Raw genomic sequence first — 16,662 nt, 5'->3', positions numbered from 1 at the left:
GCATGGAGGTGGAGTTGTATGCGCATGTGGGGGGCAAGGGAGAGCGCGGGGGGCAGTGCCCCCCCCCATGGCCCGTTTTGGTCCCAGGAGGCTGCAGGGAGGCCTGCTAGGCCCAAAACGGGGCAGGGGGATCGTGCATACATGTGCAGTGGGGTGTGGGTCACACATTGTGTTATGGGTGTGGGTGCTGTCACATCCACGTGTGCGCTTTCATCACATGACAAAAAGGTTAGCCATCACTGCCCTGTTGGATTGCAAATGGAAATCTATGTTCTGTTTTTATTAAATGGATCTGAATTACAAACTATATCAAGCTAATTATTATGATACTTTATCCCACCTTCCCTCAAATGACACATCAACTTCATTTTCAAAAATTAGCATTAATTTCTCTGAATATGGTTTTGGTGGGAATTTCCATTTTACTTCACTTATGTTGTATTTGTGAGGGGAGAGTTGCATCAAACTAATTAGATTTTTAAAAAAAAACTTATATTCATTAGAAAATAAAGTGTGGTTGAAATGTATTTGAACAAAAGGCATAGAAACATCTTATGTACAAAGTAACTACAAAGGAAAATAACTGAATTGCTGCTAAAATCTTTTCCCTTCTCCCTTTGTCAGAAAAAGATTTAATTCAATCACACATAGATGACATACAGCAATCCATTATAGACAAAAATATAAATTTTAGTTTTCATTAGTTTCTTGTAAAAGTGGATTACCATTTTAGAATGAAATGTTTTCCAAAGCTAATAGCTATGGAACCTAAAAGCATCAGGATTAAAATAGGCCAGATAAGAAAAGGTTAAGTTGATTTATGAAAACATGTTACAATTAATTTTTATAAATTCACAATGTTCTAAACATCAAGGTTGCCTTACAAATTTCACATTAAACTGTTATTTTAGAGTAAGCTTGTTTTGTAAGCTTTTCCAGTGGTGAAATTACCTGCAACTCAGTATTTCCCATACACTATATATGTTGCAACATTAAGTGCAGGCATTAAAATAGATGACAGAACAAATAATTCAGTATTTTCCAAGATATATGTAAAGTCAATAACTTTCAAATTGAGCATACAGGATTGAATTCTGAACATCTTGGAACCAGTAATAAGCTAAAACAAAGGCCAAGCAATAAAGCTGAACACGTAACAAATTACAATATATCTCCCTTTCTTCAACAGGTAACTTAGTTTACACAATGAAAACCTTACCAAAGTTAATATCTTATAAATTCACTCATTTAAATTCTACACATTGATCTTACCCCTAATACGGAAAAAATACTTGGATCAGCAAGTCAAAGATAAGTACAGATTTATCAACTGACAGGGCTTTCTTGAAATTTTTATTCCTAGATTGAGTAAAAAAAAAAAAAGTCAAAATTCAAACTCTGAATTTTCTATACCCATCATAATTCTTACAGAGACCTAATTGTATCACATCTTATTTGCTTCAATTTATAGATTGAGTAAGAGATACTTTTTGATAGGAAGCAAAAAAAAACAACACCACATTTCATATACTTTGCATTTGCAATAAAAAGTCATTTTCCAACCAAGTACCTGGATCCTGCTTGAGCACCCTCCTAGAACCTAGGACACTCAGCCAGTATTAATTATGGAGATCTTGAAAGAAATTCCTTATTCTCTTGTTTGGTGCATGTTAAAATGATGGTGTTCTGCAGTGCATGTCACTAAAATATATACTGTTGCAACTTCCTTATTGAAGTAACTGGGACAAAAATCTAAGTGAGAAATGTTAAAGGGAGTCCAGCATAGGTAATAAATAAGCCAAAATAACCTTCTCAAGAATCTTATGCCAGTGATTCCAACAATTTTTTCTCTATCCCTTCCTGGCATCTTGTCAAACTGATAATATGGCATTTTTTGTCATGCTTTTAATCCAAATTTAAGGATTTGGATGGCCATGCAGGATATTTTTTATTAACAGGTTTTTTTAAAATCCTTGATAGTTATTCTGTTGTATGTCCAAGTTGAAATATTGGGGAGTTACAAAGATATTAAAATAAAATACATATAACATTAAGGCTACCTACTGATATCAGATAATGCTGCCTACTATGGCTAATATTCCTGAATATCTGTTTCCCTGAGCAATGCCTTCCTTCCATTTCAAAGGATAACTGAAAGTGATGACACAGAGTGTAAGTATCTGGTACACCTACATTAATAGGAAATGACACTAATTTCTCCTAAGCTAATTGTCATGTCAATGACTGTATAGCTTGAGTAATTCAGGATGTGTTGAATATCAAGAGAGAATAGGTTAGCAGCAGCCAGTTCTCACTAAATTAAATATAGCCTAAAAATGTGTTTGAATAGGAATACCATTTGTCCCGTATGAATCATAGTGCCGTTCTCTGTATTCTAAGAAGTATCAAACATTGACTGGAAACTCAAAAACCCCAAACTTCCAGAACGCAACATTTGCTTCTGTCTTGGAAATTACTCAAAATGGATTTGTTGCTCCATTGCAAGAAAAGAGTCTGAAGTTTGATAAACATTTTTTTTAAATATGATTTTGTGAATTAAAGAATTTTTGTGAAGATATATTTATCTCCCTCCCCCCAATCCATGGAAGCAATGTATGTTCTCCCTATTTCAGTTTTTCTGCTCAATTGGCTTTCAAGCTATAAAATTAAGACAGAGTACAATGTATTACAGCAGGACAAAATCAATAGAATAAAGCCCTGTCTGTGAGATTGAGTAGATTGAGAAGCTGGGCCAGCACTGGCATCTACATCCTGGTTCTTTTTGTGATGATAAGGCAGCTGCCTGAGGCTTTCCCTGCTGAAGAGGAAAAAATGGGCCTTAAGAAAATAGGTGAAGTGGGAGACTTCCGGTTCCGGCGGCTACGGCGACAGGCAAGCCTTTGCCTGCTCCCGCTCTCCCGGTGGGCTTCCCCCGCTTCTGGGGGGGCACAGGACGCCCCGGAGAGGTGTCCTGCCGAGGGAACGGCTCGCGGAGGGTCCTGGCGTCGGCGGCGGCTGGCGGGGGCTCCTCCGCTTCGTTCTAGGCACCGGGGAGCAGTCTCGGAGGGCGCCCGTGTGCGCACGCCTCGCCCCATGCCGATCGGAGAACGCGCTATTGAACGAAGCAGCGGCAATGTGGTGAGAGGCTTCCCTTCTCCATTCCCTCTATTTTGAATTTATGGACCCTTCAGCATTTTTTTAAAAAAAAAAAGTTAAACTTTCGGACTTTTGCTAGAGGTGCGGCTAGAGGGAGGGGGATTTCCCCCCTCCCTTGGACAAGCGGCTTGAGAAGATTTTGCTTTCGCCCTCAGGGGAAGGAGGAGGGGGGGGAGAGCCAACTAATGATGCCTCACCCTCATAAAAGTGACTTTCATTGGACTTAGCTCCAGAATCTATGGGTGAACTGAGAACTTTCTGAACTTTTAAAACTTTATTATGCCTCTGAGCCCAAAGCTGGCAGGGCAAGATGGCACACTTCCGTTGTCTTCATGAACTGTGAAACCTGACTCCACCTTTAAAATTCAGGCTTCCGGTCTTTGTCTCCGAGTCACCCAGAGGAATCTCTTGTGGATTGTTCTTCTTTGAACTCTTTGGGGAAAAAATTTTCATCTACTGCTAGACTGACTAAAGAAATCCCCATCTGTTTGGATCCTCTGCCTTCTGGATTCGCCTGCCTGCTCTACTTCTCCAGCTGCCCAGTCTCTATTTTGACAGATTTCCTTGCTTTAAAAACCATGTCTCCAAAAAGACCACCTCCTGGAAAGCCTGGATTTGCTACTTCTGCCCCAACGTCTGCAACGTCTAGCCCAGCTACACAGTCAAAGATAACAGAACTGATGCAACCCAAGACTACAGAGATAGACTTTCAACAAATGCTTCAACAAATTCTACAGGGCCAGGAGGAAATTAAGAAACAGTTAAGGGAAATGAAAGATGAAATTAAACAGAACCAAGCCCAAATCTTTAAGAACTCACAGAGACTGGACCTTGTGGAGGGTGGGGTGGTGGAGGCGAGGGGGGGGGTAGAGGCTTTACAGAAGGGGAACAAAGAACTTGACATCCAACAAATGAAAATAGAGTTTGAGAGAATGTCCTTTTATCTTAGATTTCAAAATGTAATAGAAGCAGATGGGGAAAACATAAGGGACATTATGACTAATATTTTAGCTGAATACATACACAAAGATAAACAGCAGATGGAATGGGAGATAGACCTAGCTTATAGAGTGAATTCAGCATATGCCAGAACACATAATGTACCCAGGGAGGTTCACATTAAATTCCTTAGGAAAACCACAAGAGATGAAATTCTGGGTGTGCAAAGGGGGCAAACATTGACATACTGTGACAGGGAGATAACCATTCTAAAGCAGATTCCCAAAAAAATTAGGGAAAAAAGGAAAAATTATTCGCAATTGGCGAATAAATTATACCAGAAGGGGGTGTGGTTTAGATGGTTGATGCCTGAAGGTATGCTGATATTCTGGGAGGAGACAAGAATCAGAATTAATACACCCATAGAGGCACAGGCCTTTATGGAAAAAAATAAAGCCAACCTAGAAAAAACAGAAGACACTACAACGGTCATACAGGACACGGGAGGGGCCGGAGCTCTGCCAGCGGGGGGTGAAGGGGCAACACCAAGAAAGCTCAGATCACAAAAATAAATAAGAAAATCACAATGTTACAAACAGACCGAAAGTAAAAATGAATTTATAACTAGACTATATATTATAATTATATAAATTGATTGAAAATTATTCTTTCTAGAATTAAGATGCTGACTTTTTATGATTATGTATTAAGATTTGATATTTTGATGTAATCTAGGAGTTTGGAGGGAGGGGGCGTCTGCCACATTTGCAACTGCCAAAATTTGTAATTCCACCTACCCTTTTCCACATAAATGTTTTTTAAAAAAACCAATAAAACTTTTTGAAAAAAAAAAAAAAAAAAATAGGTGAAGTGGGTACCGTGTTTCCCTGAAAATAAGAGAGGATCTTACTTTCTTTTGAAGCCCGAAATAAACACTTGGCCTTATTTTCAGGGAGGCCTTATTATTTTTGAGGTGCAGGAGGCAGCGAGCATGGTCACCTCATGTCTGCTGCTGTGTTGTAATATTTTCAGGGAGGGCTTATTTTGGGGGGAGGGTTTATTTTAGCGCATGCGCTCAAAAACCCGATTGGGCCTATTATCCGGTGAGGTCTTATTTTCAGGGAAACAGGGTAGATGGAAACTTTTGGTCAAATAAGATGCCAAAGCTGCTTTTGTGGAACAAGTAGTACAGGTAGTCCTCAACTTACAACCATTTGTTTAGCAACTGTTCAAAGTTACAGTGGTACTGAAAATAGCGAGTTATGACTAGTCCTCGCATTTATGACTGTTGCAGCTTCCCCATGGTCACATGATCACAATTTGGGCACTGGGCACCTGGCATTTATATATAATGATTGTAGACTTCTGGAAGTCACCTGATCGCCATTTGTCACCTTCCCAGTTTCCGACAAGCAAATTTAATGGGGGAAGCTGGATTCACTTAATGACTGTGGGAGTTTATTTAACAATTACCCTGAATCATGGCAAAAATGTAAAATTGGACATGGCAGATTTTAAGCTTGGGCAAACAGATTTTTCTGTTTTGCCTGTTTAATTTGCAGGATGCTCATTTTTCACATTAAAGGGACTCAATAATAGGATCTATCACTATAAGAGTCTGATCCTGCTTGCTGCCTTTATGATGTTTTTCTTTGCCCATCTCTCAAAATGGTTATTTCTATCTCTGCTGATTATTACAAATTTCCTGTGTGTCCCACAAGTTCTCTTTCTTCAATTTCTGCATATTATTTTCCTGCTATCTTTCCTGTTCCTTCATCTACTGCTTCAGTCTTTCATTCTTAACACTGCTGGCTGGTTTTTGGAAAATGAAGTGTTTGGATTGTTAGTTACAAGTGGCAGTGTTTCACACAGACAAAGCCAATTGGCTACATCTCCATCTTCTAGACTTCTTTAGTCAAATCCAACTAGCTGTTCTCCAAGTCAGTTTCATCTCTTGGAGGAAGAAGACAATCTCTTTCCCACACAAAAACTTTCACTGATTTTCTCTTAGGAATACTTAAGGTAACTTTTTTTTCTAATACCCTGCATTTTATTGTTGTTTTTGTCACATGCTGATTTTTGTATTACTGTTTTCCTCCAGGTTGCTCCAAGTCATGAACTTTGACGTCAGATTGGAGGCTTTCAGTTTCCCCAAATAAGAAATTAAAGAAGTCATGTTAATGATTTAATGTTGCCATCAGAAAGGCACTTCCTGAGAAGGCACATAATTGTGCTATTAATGATTAGTACCTTTTAGCAGCTAAAAAAATAAACCTTATTGGTTTAATAAAGGAATTCTCTGTTTTCTATCTAAACCTTTCATTTTCTTTGTTTGAACAGTATAGAATTATCAGTTCTATACTAGAACTGATATAACAGTATTGTTTAAGATGTGTCTGTATATATAGTGAAAGATAATGTATTTACATAATTTATGGGGTTTTTTTAAACCATTTTTTCAAGGATAACGGTGGGCACACTAAAACAAAAACAAAAAGTAACCTGCATTTCAACCCTTGGGATAATGTTTTCTGGTTTGTAAAACAGTACATGAAATGCCTGATTTTATCTTTTTAGGATCTAATTATCTAAATTTACATAAGAAAGAAGAGGAAAGAGAGAAAATACAAGACAACAGTGCAGATAAGAAACATAAGCTACAGCAAAAGCAAGGAAGCAGAATAAAGATATAATTAAACCCCTTTACAAGGCAAGTGAACATATCTCATGCAGAAATCACAACATTTCAGCATTCAACACTCAACGAATTCAATCCTATGTACTTTCCAATTAGCTCTTACGAGGCTAGTTAGTTGTCTTTAAAATAAAGCATAATAAAATAAAATCTGCTCAGACCAATTAGTTTGTTCATCTATTCAGTCTTGAAACATTCTGTAATTAAAAGATTTGGAAAAGTTAAATTGGTTTATTACAATAAAGTGGCAATTATGGACTGGAATTATGAAGTAAAATCTAATCAGGGTAAAGCATGTTTTTTGCACAAAAAAATATATTTTAAACCCAGAGATCTGCTAAAGAGAGGCCACAATTATAAATGTTATCAGCATTATCATTAAATCGTATTGCATTCTTTAAAAATTGTCAAAATATTAACATCTCCTTTTACTGTAAAATAATAATACCTTTTAAAAAAAATTTAAGAGTACATTAAGAATTATTTCATGTAATATAGTTAGATATTGATAAATATTGATTTAAGGTTCCTAAAAAAAAAACCTCATAATGTTTCATACCGGGTAGTTAATAGAAAATAGATTACTGAAACATATTTATGAAAACAAGACTGTAAGAAGAAAGGACGGGAGAGTGGATCTGACTAGGGTTGAATTGCCATGTCATTACAATTACATTGCTAGTAATTTCAGCCATGACTGCTTGTGAAGACTGACTTATTAGAAATGAGCATAGCATCTAAATACACCCAAAAGGGAATGCTAACCTGAGAAATAACTGGCACATTAATGTAAAAGAACAAGGGGCAAAGAAGTGAGACACTTACTCTTTATTTCATGCAAAAACTGAAGGAATCCCTCCATCTGTATCACACTTGGACCAATTTTTTTTCTTTTGTTTGTATACCTGAAGTTTATTCTCAATAGCGGCAGCAAACATTTATTTTAAACTAATTACTTTTTTAAAAGACTACATTATCAGAGTGATCTCAATTGGTATGTGTTAGATTGGGTAATGGATAGGCACACACAGGCTTAAGAGAGGAACAGAGGACCTTGGTGGAAACCATTGTAGTTAGAACAAGTATCTAACAGTATGCCTACAAGAATGAGTTGCATTTTTGAATTTTTGGTCTGTTGCTTATCATAAATATTTAAAGTATTGTTGGGAAATGGCCTCTTTCGCTGAAAATGGAAGGTACATTATTGGAGCTAACTTTTTTTTTAAAGGGAAAAGGGAAAACAGGGAACATCTTTCATCTGTTACCATAAATACTGCTCCATTTTTTTAAAAAAGTTGATGCTGTAACAAAATGGATGGCACCAACAGTTTATTGGCCAACCCTGTCCTATCGGTGCCAGTGAATTCAACTGGAAATAAATTGCAGACAGCATGGAAAGTTTCACTCGGCTTCACCAAAGAAAAGAGTTCTTTCCTTCCTTCCTTCCTTCCTTCCTTCCTTCCTTCCTTCCTTCCTTCCTTCCTTCCTTCCTTCCTTCCCTCACTCCCTCCCCTGCTGTTTTGAAAAGTGTGTATCTCACACATATGAAGACAGCCTGTTGTAGCCAAAAATAAGATGGGAGTCTGATAGTACCTTTGTAGTCTAACATAGAGGTCTCCAACCTTGGCAACTTTAACGCTTGTGGACTTTAACTCCCAGAATTCTTCAGCCAGTTGGCTGAGGAATTCTGGGAGTTAAAGTCCTAGAGCCTTAAAATTGCCAAGGTTGGAGACCCCTTGTCCAACACATTTGGTGTTGATGTTCCCAGTCTCCTAACTTCTGGCTACCTCACACAGGAAAAGCAAGAGCCAAAGTTTCTCTCTCACCAGCCGGGAAAGGGTTACAGGGAAGGAGTTGGAAAGAGCCCAGAGGGGAAGAGTCGGTGACGTCTCCGTTCCTTCTCTCCAATCAGGATATAATCAACAGCCACGGTTCAAGAAGCAGAAGGAAGGCAAGGAAGGGCTTCTTCGGCGGTCCCTGCCACCCTTCCTTCCTTGCTTGCTCGCTATCACTTCGGGCTCTTTCTCTCTCTCTGCCCCTTCCCTTCCCCACCTTCTGGGGTCTTCATTTCTCTTCGGCTTTGGCCCCCCTGAAAACTGCCACCCTGAAGTTTCTGGTGGTGCTGCTGGCCGCAGGGATGCTCGCTTTCCTTGGTGCAATCATTTGCATCATCGCGAGCGTCTACCCTGCGGCCAGCCATGCCGGAGCCCTCCAAGGGGCTGATAATGGCTCCAATGTCGCGGCCTCTGCCCTCTTGCCCGCCTCCGGTGCCGACAAGACGCTGGGAGCCCTGCACGGGGCTGGCGAGAGCAGCTACGGGGGCTTCTCCACAGGCTCCCAGGACTCGGTGCTGGACCTCCTGGCCAGCGCCCGGCCTCAGCAGCACCAGCAACTCTTCAGCCGCTTCCTATGCACCCCGCTGACCGTCGAGTGCCCCGCGGAAGGGAGCCCGCAAGGGGACAGCCCGGCGGCGGCGGCGGCGGCGGCGAGCGAGGAACTGTTCTTCCTCCAAAGCACCGCCGAGCAGCTCAGGCAGACGGCGCAGCAGCAGAAGGAGCAGATCCGCACCGACCAGGAGACCATCCGGGAGCTGACCACCAAGCTGAGCCAGTGCGAGAATGGGCTGGAGCTCAGTTTCCAGGATAGCCCCTCCGTCTGGGGGGTCCCCAGGCAAGACGCCATGCCCATGGATGACCTCTCGTGGGATTCTCCGGCTATGATCCAGGAGCTGGAGGAAGCCGTGAGGTCGCTGAAAGACAGGATTGACAAGATCGAGGTAAGATAAGGAAAAACATCCTGCTGCTTCTCTCACTCCAAGCCCCCCCCTCCCGCAATCCCTTTTCTTCTGTTTCTTGCGAGGGTCCCGCAAAAACTTCTCTTTGCTTCTCTTGCTCTCTTCTCTTTTTTTTTCCTGTCCACCTTTTTTTTTCTTTTTCCAAATTGCACTTTAGACATTCAGATAATAATGTAGTTGAATTAAAACTACCTTCTTCTGGCCTTCCCTGGGCAAGATGAAAGTGTCAAGTGCAAATTGTGGAAATGAAGAATAGTTGCATCCATATGGGGGAGAGGAGGGTTGGTACACTGAACACTTTGTGTTCGTGTTCATATTATATGCTTATTATATAGTTGCCTTCTGTCAACTCTACCATTAGCTACTTCAAAATAAATACGGATATTTGTGGGAGTTGAGTTAAAATTCCTCCTCTTTGGAATTTTATCAGACTGTAGACTTATTCATTGCAAGACCTATTGCCATGAGACCAGTTTCAAATATTTAGAAAGAAGTTTCAGACAGCAAGAGAGAATTTCACATCTATTCAAGAAGTCGATCTAAAAACATTTTAGTCTTTCTTTGACAATATTTTTCAAATTCTTCTCCAAATCTCTTCTTTCTATTTGATTAAAATGAATAAGGACACACCTCACTTAAGGCAACTATGAGGGATATTCCTCTTGAAATCTATTTTTGTGTGTGTGTGAGAGGGAGGGGGGGAGGAGAGTAAGTAGTTTGCATTTTCCTTGTCAATGAAGATGAGAAATTCACTGAGATTGGGGTTTTAACTATTTAGTGCAATTTTCCATTTTCCATAATACAGTTTGCAACGAAATGTGTGTTTTGAAAGGTTGCAGAAGCCAATCCCACTTTTCCAGATAGTGCACCCTGCTATAAACATATATGTCAAAAACAATTTAATTTGTGATCTCAGTATATAGAGGCACACATAAACTAACAATAGAGTGTCTATCAGCACTACTATAGTTCTTAAGTTGCTCTAGTTTGATGTATGTCCGTTCACTGTCATCGAGGTATCTCTTTTGGCACGAACTTGGTGCCAGTTTCAAGACAGGTAATTGCTTGATATTTCTGCAAACATGGTAGCCCATAGCTTGTGATCGTTTCAAAAACCCCACATACTCCCACAATATATCATTACAAGTTTAAAGATTAAGTAATAAAAATGAAGCATAAATTCTTTTGAGGATTTGTGAAGTCTTGAACTTGATATAATTATTCTGATGTAGTTGTAATGATGCTGCTTTTATATGCTCTTTGAAATCTCTTGGTTTAGGAAGATGACCAATGAAGAACTGTTCAGACTCACCAGATGCAAACTTTGATTTCTTTCTAGAGTTTGATAAAGACTGTTGCATTTTCCTAAGATGTTGATTTAATTATTTAATTTCCCCTTTTTAATTATTGAAAGGTTGTTTTCTCCGTTTTATATATTAATTTTAGCTTAATTTCTACAAACTCACCTGTTATTTTTACTTTTCTATATTAATTTCAGTTTAATTTCTACAAGCTGCCCTGTAATTCTTTCCCAACATGAAAAAGGTATAGTATTTAAATACATGAGAGAAGTAAAGACATTTCTTTCTAGCTGTTTTAGCAGGATTTGGCTGAATCCAGACTTATAGAGACTCTGTTCTTTCCAGAAATGGAAACGGACTAGACAGCTTATGATGGCAAACATTAAACAGCATGGTTCTTTATTGGATTGCATCTAGCCAGGCTGCAACTTATGTTATTAGAATAGATTACTGCAAATTCAATTTACTGATATTGCTACAACTGTCAATTACTACTCATCATCTTGCCTCTATTAGATCTGTATAAGCCTCTCTTGTTAATTTTACAGCAGTGCTTTAAGAAGGTCAAAAAAATAATTATTAGCTGAACTGCACTGATTAAAAATACACGTTACTAAAAGGAAGGACTGAAGGTTCATCCCTTTCATCAAGTTCTGTCGCATAAGAGCCTTCACAGAGGAAATGACACTTAAGGCTCATTCTGTCAATCTCCAGGGTATCTTGCATGTACGTGTGCACACACATTCTATAAACAGAGGTGGTATTCAGCCAGTTCTGACAGGTTCTGGAGAACCGGTAGCGGAAATTTTGAGTAGTTCGGAAAACCGGCAAAGAGGCTGGCCACGCCCCCGCTGCCTTCCAGCTGATCTCCTTTTGTTGCCCTGAACAGAAGAACGGAGCTGGAAAGCAGGTTAGTGGGGTGGGGAGGGAATGGGGATTTTGCAGTATCCTTCCCCTGCCACACCCACAAAACCGGTAGTAAAAAAAAATATATCCCACCATTGTCTATAAAAGATTTCTGACTAGCTTGAATGAGTAAGAAGCCTTTGATATCTTGCACCCGTTTCCAAGCTTGAGATACTAAGTAGGTGTAGGCAGTTCTTGACTTGCCACAGTTCATTTCGTGACTGTTCAAAGTTACGACGGCACTAAAAAAACCTGACATGACCATTTTTCACACTGTTGCGGTAATCCCCATGGTCATGTGATCAAAATTCAGACTGCTGGCAACTGACTCATATTTATGGTGGCCATAGTGTCCCAGGGTCATGTAATCAAATTTTGCCACCTTCTGATAAGCAAGATCAATGAGGAAGCCAGTTTCACTTAATAACCAAGTTACTAACCTATCAACTGCAGGGATTCACTTAACAACTGTGGGAAGAAAGGTCATAACATGTGGCCAAAACTCACTGAACAAATGTCTCACTGGTCAACAGAAATTTGGGATTCAGTTGTGGTTGTAAGTCGAGGACTACCGTGTTTCCCCGAAAAAAAGACAGGGTCTTATTTTCTTTTTACACACAAAATATGGCTCGGGCCTTATTATCAGGGGAGGGTTTATTGTTTTGGGGTTGCTGGGCGGCTGCTCTCTTGCGAGCGGGCTCCCAAAGAGCCGGGATTATTTTCTATACCCATTAAAGTTTAAAAAGAATGGTTTTTAGTGTTGCAATCTGAATTTTCTTTCGTAGACTTTTTTTCAAGGAGTTTTGAGTTCTGTATTAATCATTTAATAGGGGACGCGGTGGTTCATTGGCTAAGATGCTGACTTGTCCATCAAAAAGTTCGGTAGTTTGGCAGTTCGAAACCCTAGCGCCACATAACAGAGTGAGCTCCCATTACTTGTCCCAGCTTCTGCCAACCTAGCAGTTTGAAAGCATGTAAAAATGCAAGTAGAAAAATAGGAACCAACTTTGGTGGGAAGGTCACAGCGTTCCATGTGCCTTCGGTGTTTAGTCATGCTGGACACATGACCATGGAGACATCTTTGGACAGTGCTGGCTCTTCAGTTTTGAAACGGAGATGAGCACCGCCCCCTAGAGTCAGGAACGGCTAGCACATATGTGCGAGGGGAACCTTTACCTTCACCTATTAATCATAATGATGAAGCTTACTATTAACACATTTTAATATTCTTTGAGTCAGGTTAATCTTGTAGCTAAACTGAGGTTTTATACAAGTAAGCCATACTATCAACATTTCAATACACAGTAATTATTTCAGATACCAAGGAATCTTTGAATTTAAGAATGGGATACATCTCATAAGTTCTAAAGTTATTCACATTAAATCAACTTGATGTAGACAGATGTCTTTATCAAAGCCTAAAATCCAAATGAATGAGAGGGGATTTCTTTTGCTCTAGCTACTGATGGTAGTTTACAGAAATATATATGAATATCTGAAAATGGGATAAATTAATCAAAAATCCAAAAGTTGCATCACATATTGCAAAAGGATGGAGTGTTTCTCCATCCACTTTCCTCTCACTTTTTTTCACTTCAAATATTGACATCTTGCATGACTAATATTATTTGGCATGTTACAAACTTTTGGAGGGCTCAGAAATCAAGAAGCACACTCTGCACCCCCACTCTTGCTTCAACAGATGGGAAGTTATGAGCTCACCCAACAGCTTTTAAATATGTATTCTGAACATTTTTTCCCTTCCTTCCAAAAATTCTTTGATAAATACCACCCACTGCATCATGAGTTCAGGAAGTTAATTGGGTACAGGAGACTGAAAAGCTTCAGGTTATAAGTTCTGGAAAGTTTACAATTATCTGGCAATTTACATAGCCATCCAAGCCAAGAATGAAATATCAGACATGCACATTCTTCAGCAAGATATGGTTTTGCCCAAATAATTCAGCCACTAAGTACAACTCATTTCCTTGACTATATTTGCAAAACAACTCAATTTGCTTCCATTTGTCCCATCGTTCCATTTGTTCCCGTTCAGTCTCCTGCACCCAATTAACTTCCTGAACTCATGATGCAGTGGCTGGTATTTATCAAAGAATATACCTGCCTACTGGAAATATAATGGAAGCTAGTGAAGATACATTGGTATCTCCCAATATCTTTTTTGTTACTTATAAGGAGGTCATGGGCTTCCAGGTTGCTTCGTTAAAAGATGAAGCCAGCTTTTTGTAGAAGAAAATGGTGTGATGTATAACCATGTCTCTTGACTGATATTTCTCATTTTCTGTTAAGAGTTGTATGTTTTCCACACTCACTGTAGCTACTTTGTAATGAAATAAATGAAATGAGACCTCATTCCATTCATGAGAATGTTATTGAAATGCTTTGAAATACATTTCAAAGTATTTTTTTCTTTCATTGAATGACAACGAATCATAAAATTACAAGATCATTTTTTTCTGCACAGCTTTCTATTATGCAGTTGGGATCTTATTGTTTTGCATTGGTTCAGCTAAAGGTATAAATATTGGTACATTTCTTCTAACTTTAAAACTCTGGGTCTTTGAGAGACAATATAACATGGAAAATAAGGAAAGCTTTTGCCTGATTCTAGAAATAATGGGTATAACTTGTATCTATTTAGGTTTTATTTAAGGAAAAAGTGATAATGGTTACGATCTGCACAACGGTGAAAAGTCTGCCTGTAGAGATTGTAGCTTCTCCATCTCTGACGATTTTCAAGAAGGGACTGGGCCTCTCAAAGATGGTCTAATGGGTTTTCCTGCAGGAAGTTGGACCAGATGGTCCTTGTGATCCCTTCCAAGTCCAGATTCTATGATTCTATGTAATCAAGTGGAATAAACAGGTGATTCCCCATACAAGGATACATTGTAATAAGAGGTAATAAACAAATCTGTGATTAGTAAAATTCATATTATCTAGATCGAAATGGTGCCTTAATAAGAAGCATAATTTCTTATACCCATATTTTGTGTATGTTTTGGATATCAACCATTCACCACCACCGCAATATCATCCCTCTAGCCTTTCCTAGCATTCTTTTATTTTGATCAGCTTCAGGGAGCAGCAAAGGAATATTTTCAGGATTTTAGGTAATTAATTGATTGGTTCCAGGCTGAGCTTCTATACTCTTTAATCTAAATCAGGGATGTCAAACTCAGGTTGTCACAACGGCATCACGTGATGTATCAGGACTTTTTCCCCTTTTACTAAACAGGGCATGGGCGTGGCCAACGCATACCCACAGGCCAGGAGTTTGACAGCCCTAATCTAGAGAAAACTAATGCAATGAGATGTATTAGTTGGGCTACAGGAGTTTCTTATCCTACTCCTCTCCAGAGGTCCAATCATTTTGGCAGGAGATGAAACTATAATTCAATAAATGTTAAGATTACTACATTGGGAAAAGGCTAGGTAAGGGATGTGGGAGAAATGTATCTTCCTTTCTAAGCTTGCTCTGTGTGTATGTGTACATGTGATCTGTATGTATTATGCCATCCCATTTCTGCCTGTGGATGGTTCCAATACAAAATAAAAGACAGACTAGGCAGTCTCAAAATGTCTTATTGAAATAGCAATACATGCAATGAAATATTTGAAATGGCAATAAATGCAATTACTATCTAACTGAAATGGCAATAAATGCAATTACATATCTAATTGAAATGGCAATAAATGCCATTAAACAGTGATGCATAGATTTGAGTAAATTATAATAAATAGATGTTTATTTATTATGGAGACACAGGGAGTTGGCTGTAATGAGGGGAGAAAAGAAAACTTAATAACAATAATTGAATAACCTAAGAATAAACTTAAGTTATATTAAGTAATTAATCACTAAAGTGAAATAGAATCTGACGGCATAACAGAAGCACTTGTAATATTGGTCATTCCTTAGCAATATTGGTGGCAAGTTGATCATTCTCTAATATGAATTCCGAGAGAGAGAACAGAAAGAAAAGAGGGAGACATGAAGGCAGTTTTAATCGGTTACATTTCAGCTATTCAAAAGAAAAGGAAAAAATAAAAAGCATAGATGATGGAAAGAGACAGGGTAATAAAAACTTCATTATTCTCTAAGGGAGAAACTCTCTTCAGGCTAATGGGAGCTAAACTCAAAAGCTAAACCTATAAGTCTTTGATATTAACAGATAAGAGTTCTATGTGAAGATACAAATGTGACATTTAAATTGGGAACTACATCTAAGAGGGGTCACTAACAATATCATTACGCCTTTGTCAAAACCAGGATGATTCAGAACTTCTACCCTAGCTGTTCGGCAGCATAAAGGGGGAAAAGGAATGAGAGAAACAGTGGAGCGCCAAATGCCATTATGAAATACAGCCAATGCTTTTTATCAGAAATGTTGTCCCTTCCCTATCAGCAGTTCATTCTTCTTGTTCCCTCTTTTAATTCCCGCTGCCTGTATTCTGTAACATTTTGGCTTTTTGAGCAGCCCACATATTCTGCTGCACATAACCTGAAGGACATATGAGTGAGCCTAATTGGGAGGAAGGTAAAGGAAAAGCCAACGGAGGATGTAGTTGAAGACCTGGGAGCAGACCCCTAATGGCTATTAATTTATTTAATACAATCTGGAACAGCCTCTCAAGGGCTCAGCTGGAACCTTTGTGGTAAGAAAATGAAAACGGAATCCAACCTGGTGACATTAACCAATGTTAACCATCCTAAATGCAACCCTGGTGAGAGGAGGTAGATGATCTTATATGCTTCCTCGCCTTCCTAGCATCTTTTAATTAATGATCATGACAAAACTGAAGCTTTCAGCTCCCCCACCACCACTTCTCTTTGTCCGCTGCAGAGAGGT

At 39.1% G+C, this 16,662-nt stretch overlaps 1 protein-coding gene across 1 annotated transcript in view; it reads left to right on the top strand.

The window, feature by feature from the left end:
• Positions 1–8,687: 8,687 nt before the first annotated feature.
• The window catches only part of NPTXR (neuronal pentraxin receptor), a 31,779-nt gene continuing 23,804 nt past the window's right edge, over positions 8,688–16,662 (top strand). Inside the window, exon 1 of the mRNA XM_081958739.1 lies at positions 8,688–9,566. Coding sequence (XP_081814865.1) covers positions 8,928–9,566 — 639 coding nt within the window. The 5' untranslated portion in view covers positions 8,688–8,927. The remainder of the gene's footprint in view (positions 9,567–16,662) is intronic.

Source organism: Natrix helvetica (genome assembly GCF_964273705.1).
Source record: "Natrix helvetica genome assembly, chromosome: 6".
NCBI lineage: Eukaryota > Metazoa > Chordata > Lepidosauria > Squamata > Natricidae > Natrix > Natrix helvetica.
Note: the sequence above shows the minus strand (reverse complement) of the source record. Positions and strands in the feature narration are given on the sequence as shown.